The sequence below is a fragment of the Protobothrops mucrosquamatus genome, unplaced genomic scaffold (assembly GCF_001527695.2).
Source record: "Protobothrops mucrosquamatus isolate PMUCROS unplaced genomic scaffold, P.Mucros_1.0 scaffold2803, whole genome shotgun sequence".
NCBI classification, from domain to species: Eukaryota; Metazoa; Chordata; class Lepidosauria; order Squamata; family Viperidae; genus Protobothrops; species Protobothrops mucrosquamatus.
The window spans coordinates 195,102-205,850 of NW_015388838.1; the positions used below are offsets into that span (position 1 = coordinate 195,102).

At 59.6% G+C, this 10,749-nt stretch overlaps 1 protein-coding gene across 1 annotated transcript in view; it reads right to left on the bottom strand.

The window, feature by feature from the left end:
• Nucleotides 1–4,795: 4,795 nt before the first annotated feature.
• DDI2 (DNA damage inducible 1 homolog 2) overlaps nt 4,796–10,749 on the bottom strand; it is a 7,619-nt gene continuing 1,665 nt past the window's right edge. Inside the window, exons 2-10 of the mRNA XM_015825790.1 lie at nt 10,209–10,338; nt 9,349–9,609; nt 9,083–9,209; nt 8,862–8,989; nt 8,628–8,653; nt 8,234–8,332; nt 7,895–8,084; nt 5,257–5,435; nt 4,796–4,894 (exon numbers count right to left, since the gene is read on the bottom strand). Of these exons, the coding sequence (XP_015681276.1) occupies nt 4,796–4,894; nt 5,257–5,435; nt 7,895–8,084; nt 8,234–8,332; nt 8,628–8,653; nt 8,862–8,989; nt 9,083–9,209; nt 9,349–9,609; nt 10,209–10,338 (1,239 nt within the window). The remainder of the gene's footprint in view (nt 4,895–5,256; nt 5,436–7,894; nt 8,085–8,233; nt 8,333–8,627; nt 8,654–8,861; nt 8,990–9,082; nt 9,210–9,348; nt 9,610–10,208; nt 10,339–10,749) is intronic.

The window sequence follows — 10,749 nt, forward strand, 5'->3', positions numbered from 1 at the left end:
GGCTGGCTCAGGAATTCTGGGAGTTGAAGTCCACAAGTCATGAAGGGGCCAAAGTTTCCCTCATGCTGGCTCAGGAATTCTGGGAGTTGAAGTCCACGAGTCATGAAGGGGCCAAAGTTTCCCTCATGCTGGCTTAGGAATTCTGGGAGTTGAAGTCCACGAGTCATGAAGGGGCCAAAGTTTCCCTCATGCTGGCTCAGGAATTCTGGGAGTTGAAGTCCACGAGTCATGAAGGGGCCAAAGTTTCCCCCATGCTGGCTCAGGAATTCTGGGAATTAAAAGTCCACGAGCCATAAAAGTGCCAAAGTTTCCCTCATGCTGGCTCAGGAATTCTGGGAGTTGAAGTCCACAAGTCATAAAAGAGCCCAGGTTGCCTATCCCTGATTATGGAGGATTCTCCTTCATCCAGGTTGTGGTTGTCCCAAAGGTGCTTTTTTTTTTTCAGGAGGCATCTGGACTTTCTCCTTTTTTTCTTTGAAAACGTTTCGCTTCTCATCCAAGAAGCTTCCTCAGCTCTGACCGGATGGTGGGGAATGGAAGGATTTCCTCATGGTGACACTGGCAAACTTCCAAGTGGCCTCAATGACCCTCTAAAACAGGGGTCTTCAAACTTGGCCCTTTCATGACTTCTGGACTTCTGTTCCCAGAATTCCAGGCATGCTGGCTGAGGAATTCTGGGAGTTGAAGTCCACAAGTCATGAAGGGGCCTTAGTTCCTCCATGCTGGCTGAGGAATTCTGGGAGTTGAAGTCCACGAGTCATAAAAGAGCCAAGTTTGAAGACCCCTGCTCTAAAAGAAGGCAAACGACCAGCTGTCCGCAAGGAATATAAATCCTTCCATTCCCCACCATCCGGTCAGAGCTGAGGAAGCTTCTTGGGTGAGAAACATCTTCAAAGAAAAGCAAGAAAGTCTAGGTGCCTCGTGGAAAAAGCACCTTTGGGACGACACCTGCCAAGGTTTCACCCGTTGTGCCGGTTGGGCCTGCTGGGTCACAGCGCCGCAAGAAGAGGCACTACACACACCCAGCTGGCTGCGGGCAGATCAGCCAGGCAGCCCAGGAGATGCCAGTTGCAAGCCTGGCACTTGCCAGCTTGAGCAAGGGAGAAGATGCTCCGGGCGCTTCCAAAACCCGTTGCACCACTCAGTGGGCGCTGCCCCGGGCTGATTTGCTGGCTGGGTCCCTCACCCATCCGGTCCAGAGGCAATAAGCAAGGCAAAAGAGGTCAAGGGCTGGGAGCCATTGACCTCATTCCATGGAGCCATCCTGCTGGGACAGAAGCCCAGCCTGGATGTGGCATCGGTGCCCGGCTGGTGAAAGGAATCCTGACTGGCAAGGTTGCCTTGGCTGGGCAAAAGCGAATTTGGGGGGAAAGCTACAGCGGTGTCCCTACTTTTGCCACCAGAAAGGAGGTGCCAACAGCACACAAATACTGCCTTCCATTCGCCTCCTTCCTCCAGTGCCCACCAACTGCCAGGCCCTCTTTGGCCCTGCAACCCTCCGATTTGGCTGCCCTTGAGCGGTAAAGATCTATCGGACAACTGCTCTGAGAAAAAAAAACACATCTTTATTTTTAAAATCCAAAACGTTTACATATTTCTCCCAGTTGAGAAGCAACCTGCCCCCCCCAATATGTCCTTATTTTTGGGTTTAAAAAAAAAAAAAGGAAGATGTGAGCTACAAAGATGACACCTGATCATCGGCAAAGAGCCCCACCGTCTCCCGGTACCGCCCAGCACTAGCCGAGAGGGCCGAAGGAGGGCGAAAGGCTGCGACAAGGCAGGCAGATTCCTGAGAGAGGCTTCGGCCGCTGGGTGTGCCAAGGCACCCGACTCCAGGGTGGCAACCGGCGGCCCAGGCGTCCACTCGGTGTACGAGGGAGCAAGGTCCAGACTGCTCCTCCTTGAATTATACGCAAACGCTCCGTGGCGGCAACTGCTTTGCGGACGCTCACAATAGGAGCTGAAGCCGCCAGGACCACCCTCCAGTCGGGCTCTCTCTCTCTCTCTCTCTCTCTCTGCCAGGAAGTGCCACTCTTGAAAGTCACAAAAAGGTGCGTTTCCAAAAAGCATCGCCTCCTTGGCTGGGCTTCAGGATTCTCCTGCCCTGTTGCTGCTGTAACCCAGAGGTTTTGTCCCTCTGCAGCACACATGTCCAGAGACAGGCACCTGCAGGGGGACCCCACAAGGGAACCCCTGCCATGCAGAAACCCCCTCCCCACCTCCCCATAAAAAGATTGTGGGTCTCCCCACTGCACCTCCCCTGCCCTCTTGAGATCAACAATCCCAGCAGCGAGCCACAGCGTTGTCAAATCAAAAGAGAAACACTGCTTATGTGGCCCCCTCATTTCAAAGCTCCCCGATTGCGCTGAATTATGGGGACAGGACACGATTTCCGCCCGATTTCTCCAGCGGCAGAGCAAGTTCAAGCCTTCAGGAACAGAAAGGAAGCCCCCCCACCCTTTCTTAACTTCAAGAGCCAGTCCTGGCTGTGGAATCAGGGCCGTCAATTCTCTCCAAAGGGGTGCGTTCCTGCCCTCTTACAGCTGAAAGTATTATCAGCAGCCACAAATTCCCTTTTTTTTTTTCATTTCAAAGGACACATCGTTAAGGGAGGCTCCCAGCAGGCAGACCCCTGCCCTAGCATCCCCCAGGGAAAAATGGGAAAGCGCCAGCTCCTTCATCAACCTTCTCTCTGACTTAGCTCTGCTATCCCACCAAGCCCGGCACCGTCATGCCAATCCACCCCCCCACATCCAAAGCTGCTAAGCTGCGATTCGGCCTGCACCACAAATGGCCAAAAGCTCCCCCCCACCGGTCTCTTCCCTCGGAACCAGCCTTAAAACCCTGAAGAGCTGACCTTGTGGGTGCAGCTTTACCCCACGGTACCCCGAAAGTGCTGCCTCTTGGCGCGCTCTGCCCTGGAACCGATTTTCACCCACGGCTGCAGCCTAAGCAGAAGGGAGTCTTGGTCACACCGCTGGCACGCAGCGGTGTCCCTCCCTGGAGATAAGAAGGGGCTGCCACGTTCTGCCCCGACTCCTAAAGTCTCTGCCCCCCCTGGCACTTCACCGAGGCAAGTACCCCCTCGGAGCCGGGCCTGTAGTTCCTAAGCCCTACATTTGCATGCTGTTCTAAAACCGTATATTTAAATAAAGTTTATTCCAGAATAAGAGTAATGAGGGATGGCGGTTTCCGCACAATATTTGCTTCTTTTAAATGGCCAAAATTCATGAAAGGCAAATTAGGAGATGACCTGGTTGAAAATAAAGGGGTTATTTTCCTTTCCTGCTTTCTAAAGGGGGAAAAAAAAAAGTACAGCTGAATCAAACTTCGTCACGAGGCGCGGGGAGGAGGAGGAGGGGGGGGCTCTTCCAGAAAGGCAGTCTTGGCTACGTGGGGACCACGATGTTCCTGGCTAGCAAGATGAGCAGGGCCAGATCGGCGTTCCCCCCTGCATGCTCCAGAGCTTCTCCGGCTTCCTGGGGTGTAAAGCCAGCCCCCACAATCTGATCCAGGTTTGCAGCCAGGGCAGGAGGAGCGTGGGTCTCTGAAGCCCTGGGGAAGGACAAGGGTTCGGGCAGCTGCTCCAGATGTTGCTGCTGCTTGGCCTCTGCTTCCGGGGAGATGCTGGAGGCTCCCCCTTCTTTTGGGGAAGGGCTGCAGCTGCTCCGGGACGCCCGGGACTCAGGGTCCAGTGAGGCAAAAGAGCTCGGCCCCGATGCAGCACAGCTGGGAAGCTGCCCGGGGGATAAGCGCTGGGCCGGGATTCCCGGGCATTCTTCGGCCTGCGGCAGAGGCCACACTGGCAAAGGGCTTGCTGGGAGGGAGTCGCCACAGCCAGAGACCCTTTGCTGCCCCCCATCTAAGTGGGGCTCCTCCAGCATCTCTGTCGCGGCTGGGCAGGTGAGGGCCGGGTCCTGCCTCGCCTCATCCTCAGCCAGCCCTTCGGGAGGAGCCTCCAGCGAGGGGCGGCTCTCTTCCGGCCGACTTCGGAAGTCGTGCTTCGCACTCACGACCAGGAGGCGGTGGAGCTCCTTCAAGGCCGAGGCGAGGGAGATGCCCGGCTCTTCGTCTTGATCCCGGGGCCGGTCAACGGCGACATTTCCGCGACTGGCTGGGGGGAGACCAAGGGGCAGAGGAAGGCCGTGGCGTTTGTGCAACTCCAGCTCCATGCCGGGGTCCGGGGCGCTCAGCTCAGCCGACTCGAGGTGGTGTGGGTCCAAGGTCTCTGGGCCAGGGGGGCCTTCAAGCGAGTGGTCATCTCCTGGCGGGTGGGCCGGGGCCCCCTCCGGCCTCTCTTCGGCCCCTCGGGAAACCTCCCCTTGTGCAGCAGCGGCCAGCGGCGAGGAAGCGTCCCCCACGTGCCCAGGCTCCCTCCATTCGCCCGTGGGGGTCCTGCACCTCTTGAAATCCGGAGGAAGCTCCGCGGGCTCTAGCAGCAGGGGGGTGCCGGGCTCGCTCATCTCTGGGGACGCCCTGCCCGGGCTGCTCTCTCCCTCCATCTCCTGAGGCTCGGGGCCGGGATCAGCCTCATCCGCTAGGCAGCCGGAAGCAGCGTGTACGTTTTGGGAGGTAGCTGAGCCCCCCGGGGGGGAGTTGGCCCCGGCGCCAGGCAGATTCAGCGGGGAGGCTGGCGGCTTCTCACTCCCCAGCCACCCCCGGGGCTCCAGGAGAGAATCCAGGGATTTCCCAGCTCTGGGACTTTCAGGCTGTGCCCGGCCGCTTGGAGGGGAGCAAACGGCGGGAGCAGAGGCCGGGCGATCGAGCGATCGGCTTGCGGGACTGTCGCTAGTCTTCAGACCACGTTCTGGAAGAGAAACCGGAGGTTGAAAGCTGTCCGACGTTGGTTGTGAAGGAGCTTCACGTCGTGAGGTAGTTTCTGTATCGCTAGTCTCTGCGCACACAAGAGGAGAGAAGAAGGGGGAAAGGCAGAGTAAGAACCCCGAAGAGACCCCAGAGGAAACGGGGAGGCCCTCCGAGCGACAGCAGGGACAGCTGCCTGCCCCCCCCCGGCTTGCTCCCTTCACAAGGGGGTGCAAGCCGAAACGACTCTCCCCCACAACCCACCCCCAATTGGTCTCCTTTCGCCACTCCCTCCCCTCAGCCTCCTTCTACACGGGGGGGGGGGGAGCCTGGAAGAGGCAGGCAGGCCAAACCAGCTGCAAGCAAGCATGCAAGCGCTGTAGCCATCAAGGACGACACCCCCTCCCCTTCAATTTCACTGCAGTTAAGGTCTTAACCGGCTGCGAGGGTCACTTCCCGACTTCCGGGGAGCCGCAGAGCCGTGACAGGTGTGGCGGAGAGCTGCAAGACGCCAGAAGAAAAGTGCTCTGCCATGCTCAGGGGGAGAGGGGGGGTCCTCCGGTTAGCCCGAGCCAAGCCCAGCAGGCGCCCTCCGGCACGCCCACATGCATTAGCCGAAGTAACGCCCAGCACTGCAGAAGCAGGCGCCGCTTTTCGAGCGGAAGAAAGCCAGGAACGCCGTTTGGCATCGAGAGATCCAGCCGAGCGATCCGGCTGCCTTGGGCCGATCCTTCGGACCTGCACCAGCCCGGCGTTCCCCAGCTGCCATTACTCCGGCAGGGGACAAGCTTTGGCCAGGAGCGTCCCGACGAGCCTCCGCTGCTGCTGGAATCCTCCGCTGGGCCCCTTGCGCGTCTCGGATCCGGGCCGGTGGTCCCCTACACCTCCCCCCCCTTGCAGGAGCCACGAGAGGGAGGAAGCGCCGGCAGTACCTGGTCTGTGGCCCCCTCCAGCGGCAGCAAAACCACACTACATGCATCTAGGCTTCTGGCATTCTGTTTGGATTAGGAGACAAACACACCAAAGGTGGATTAGCACACCACATGCACCGTGCTCCGGGGGGGTGGCCCAGCGGCCCTTTCTGCCTCCCTCCTGGCAGCTCCTCTCTGAGCGGCCGCTGGCTCTGCCGGGCGAAGGGCCTCCTTGCTGGCTCTAGGCTCAACTAGCGCTGACTGTCCTCTCGGTGCTGCTGCTGCTGCCTGTCTGACGGCCGCGGCTCTTTCTCCTTCCTGCGGTCAAGAAGGGCAGCCTGGCCGCCAGGCTGAAGCGCTCCAGTGCTCGGCCGGATGGGGAAACTGTCCTGACTGTCCAGCACATCCCAAATCCGCCTCCTGCGCTGCTGGACAATGCCGGCTAGGCCCGTTTGGCCTCGGCTGGCCTGGCTCAGATCCTGCAGGAAACGCTCTTCTCTCCTGATCCTGGATAGCTGTCCTGTCCTCTCCCTGGACTTTCTCAAGAGCTCCTCTTCCTCTTCCTCTCCTGAGCTGGCTGACCGGACGGGTGCAGAGCCAGCGAGGTTTTATGCCTGCTGATTCCTCCGTCCGAGGGCTCTGGACCTCCGTCACTTGCCCTCCAGATCCAACGTGGGAAATTAGAACCTCAGCCCTGAAGGAGGCCAGGCACTCTCTCTGTCTGTCTGTCTGTCTGTCTCAGTTCCTCCGCAGAGCTAGCCAGCTGGATGTGAGGGATGCGTGCTCTCCTCACCAGGTCTATGCTCACTCCGGTCCTTAGCAGACGCTTTGGGGAAACGGGGAAGCTGCAGTCGCGCAAAGATGGGCACTTTTGCGACCGACTGCAAAAGACAGAACTGCGTCCGGGCTGCTGAACTGCGCAGGGCAGCTGAGGGGGCGATGCCAAGGACCCGCGCTTCCCATCACACAAGCCTCACGTGGGGGCCAGAGAGCCCCCCCAGCCTATCACGAAGCAGTGGGTGACCAAGCAGCGCCAGAGGGCAAAGGGCCTCCCGATGCAGGAGAGCGGGGGGGGGAGGGGGGGACTGCTTGGGCTAAGGAAAACTCAAGACTAAGCTGAATCTCTTAAGGGAGAGCTTTAATACCAGGATATAAGGATACAAAAATCACTGCTTGGCTGCACCACAGAGCGTTTTTCTCGGGGGCAAGGGGGGGTGGGGTGGGGGGTGGAGCAGAGCTGCTATAAGAGGGTGCAAAGGGACTGAGCTGAGGGGCTGGAGACTGCGCGGTACTTCCTTCGCTTGGCTTTCCGCCGCTGGTGCCTGTGGTGGCCATCTTGCCCAATTCCACCTGTAACTTAACGGTGCCAAAAGAGGGGAGGATGAAGGAAGCCCCCCAGACAGACAAAATCATTTCCACTGCCTCCTTCTAGGTGTGTCAGTCTTGCCTGCCACCTCTCCCCACTTCTGGGAGCTGGGGGGAAGGGGGGGCAGTCCCAGAATAAGCCCCTCTGAGTCCACAGATCCCATAGGAGGTCAGACTCAGCGTCGGGGGGGGGGTTCACTCTCAGAGAGGACTCGGCAAGCGGGGTGCGGACCGAACCGCGGCCCTAGAGACAGCGAAGCCTACGAATTCAGCTGGGGAAAAAAAAAACTCTGCACGACACAAAGAGTACGTATTTCCTTCCCAGACGCTGCTGAGAATGTTTACTGGAGGGGAAAACGTGGCTAAAGAGAATGAAATTACTCACCTAAGCTCTCCTGCTTTGGATATAACTAGGGGGCAATGTTAAAAATCGCTGCTTAAAAGCCGCTAGTCGCAGCTCCCGGCAATGCGCATCCCTTCTGGGAAAAATCTGAAGGCAGTCAAAATTCTCGACGCTCCCACCAAAAAAAGGCCGCGTGGTTTCCTCTGTCGCAGCGCCATCGATCTGCCCCTCTCTTGACCGTCTCCCACCCCCTTCCAGACCCTCTTTTCCTGGGCGCTCCTTCCAAATTAAGAACTCTCCCTCAATTGAACAAGCCAGCGGCGTCTCTCCCCCCCCCCCCAATTTCAGCGCTGCAGGATTAACGCTGGCCTGAAGTCCGGTCAAACGCAAAGAGCAAAAACCTTCCACTTCTCCGGCAGGCACCCCACGTGAGCCAGCCTTGGGGCCCGTCCTCCTAGCCCGGCCCGCCTACCTGCTTCGTCGGCAGACTTCTGAAGGGCTTCGGCCAGCTCCTGATCGGCCAGCTCGTCGGGCCGCATGTCCTCCCGGCCCGGCCCGTAAGCCAGCTTGGCACATTCGGGAAGCTCTCCTTCAGGCAGGAAAGAGGTCTGAGAGCCGGTGGTGCCGATCACCAGCATGTTGTTCTTGAGGTCGATGGAGCACTGGGGAGGACGGAAGGAAGGCGAGGAGCCCCTGAGGCTGACCTTGGTCTGCTGGGGGAGCTGCCCACCAGGCCAGGAAGGGAAGCAGGCCGTCCGACGCTCCTGCCTGGGAGGGCCACTCCTGCCAGCCTCAGGGGCCCGCTGCTCACCTGGTGCCTCTTCAGCATGTCCAGGCCCAGCAGCATGTCCATGGGCTGCTCCTCCAGGATGGAGAAGGAGCACGGGAGGAAATCCCCCTCGATCTGCACCTGAGCTGCAGCAGAAAACATGGCAGGTGGGCGCTCCTTCCACCAGGAAGGAAGGAAGGAAGGAAGGAAGGAAGGAAGGAAGGAAGGAAGGTTCCTTCCTTCCTTCCTTCCTTCCTTCCTTCCTTCCTTCCTTCCTTCCTTTTTCCCTCTCGCTCTCTCTCGCAACGGTCGACAGAGGGTTCTTTGTGGATGGGTCCACGTGGGACGGTTACTATGCGACCCACGGGTGCGGGGCCCGCTACGGCCGGGTCGCGGCCAGGTGGTCAGCGTACTACAACGTGGCGAGACGTCACGCCTGGCTCATGATGGTCATCTGAGCACCTGCCAAGAGGGCACGCCAAGTTGAAAACATTCCCACCGGAGGGGGGGGAACGGGGGGGCTCTTCCCGAAGGAAATCCCAGCCCTGCCGTCCTCCCCACCCAAGGCTGCCCGGCATACTCCTGCCTCCCCCAGACCCTCCTCAGACGTGGGCCGGTCACGCCTGGGCAGAGAGGAAAGGGTGGGTGGGTGGGAGGCAGACGGACAGACCCGAGTCCACGAAGGCCTTCACAGGGTGGCCGTTGACCTTGCAGTTGATGTACAGCATCACCACCTGGCCAAAGCTCTCGGGGGCCTCTTCCATCGCGATGGTCATGTTCTCCTCAATGTTCTGCTGCCTGAGCAGAAGACCAAAGCCGGTCAGGGGCCTCCTTCGGCCAGCTCCCTCCAGACCCAGCCCTCCGCTCGGACCCCTCCCCCGGGCCTGCTACCTAATTTCCTCCTCGATCTTGGCCTGGGCTTCCAGGTCAAATGGGTCAGCGGAGAAGAGACGGATCCTCTCCTGCTCCCGGCGCGCTCGGTCCTGCTGCTGCTCCACCAGAACCTGAGTGAATTTCTCTGGGACACAAAGCGCAGGGTGGGGTGGGGTAAGGGGGTATGTGAAACCCATAGGGCAAAGGGGCAGCACTGCCCTTCCCCCTGCCCCATCCCTCCTCCACCCAGCCCCAGAGCTTCCTCCCCTCCGGGCAGGACTCACCCAGGTCCCCGCTCAGTAGCGCCTCGGCCAGAGGGGGGTTGCGTTCCTTCAGCAAGGAGAGCTCGTGGGGGTTGGCCAACAGCATTGCTCGCAAAAGGGCCGGGTTGTCGAGGCCCTGCGGTATGGAGGGCGGCTCGGGAGGGGCTGGGGCCCCCGAGGAATCAGGTGGGGCGGGGGCTGGGGGTGGCAGCTGTAGAGACTGGGACAACTGGGCGGACGTCCCCGGCACGGCGATGCTGCTGAAGTCTATCCTGGGCAGACCTGTTTGCGACGGGGGGGAGAAGACAAGAGCGGATCAGCCTGCGGCCGGAGGCTCTAGCCTGGTGGAAAAGGCAGGTGGATCTCGCAGGGGGATTCTGGACCGGGGCCACCTGTCCACGCTGGGCTTCAGATGGGCCGATTAGGTAAGCCTCCCTTTTTCTGACGCTCCAGAATTTGGGAAATATGACACCCCACTGTGCCCTCCAAAGACTGCCCGGCTGATCCGAGCAGCCGAGACAGGATGACGGCATCTGGGGCCTCTCTCAAGGAGAAAGCTGTGGAAACGGAGCGACAGCCGACAAAATGTTGGTTTATTACGACTCTGAATGCACCTTGCATTCTGCTCCTGCCTTCGTGAACGCTATTCCTGTGAAATACACTTTCGGGCGCACAGTTGTTGCAGGGAAAAACAGCCCTCGAGGACAAACAACAGGGGGAGCTGCCTTAAGTTCCCGGGAGGAGGAGGGGGAGGAGGGTGCGAAATCTGCCAGGCTTTCCGATTTACAACCGGCAGGTTAAAGGGACAGAAAGCGCAGGGACCTCTGACGGAGGCCGGCCAGTCCAAAGACGGGGAACCCCCGAGGAGGGGGGTCTCTTACCAGGAAAGGGGGCCGGGGACTGTGCCTGCCCATTCTCCACTTGCTGCAGGATCACCACGTCGCCATCCTTCAGGCCGTACGACGCCAACGACCGGTGGTTGTCGGTGAGTGGCTGCTCGCCGAAGATGATCTGAGAGAGACACAGGCAGCCGGTCAAAAGCAAGCGGCCTCCGCTGGGTCAGCAGAGTTGGGCCAGCCTTGGACCCCCAAGGCTATAGAGCGTGCATGCCTAGAAGGGCAGCCTTCTGCCCTGAGCACCCTAGCCACCCACCTCTCCAAGCGGCTTAACAAGAGCAGCCCAAACCAAGTTGGCTTTTTCCTTTCCAAACCATGCCTCAGGCTGCATCCTGGCGGAGGAATTCTGGGAGTTGAAGTCCACAAGTCCTAAAAGGGCCGAGTTTGAAGACCCCTGCTCTAAATGGGACCGCCCGCTGCCCTGCCTGATCCACCGTCTTCCGCAAAGCTTCCCCAGCCGATCTAAGGTGGGTAAAGCCATTCCCAGAAACGATTCCTGGAAGTGCCAGGAAGCGGATCCCGCTGG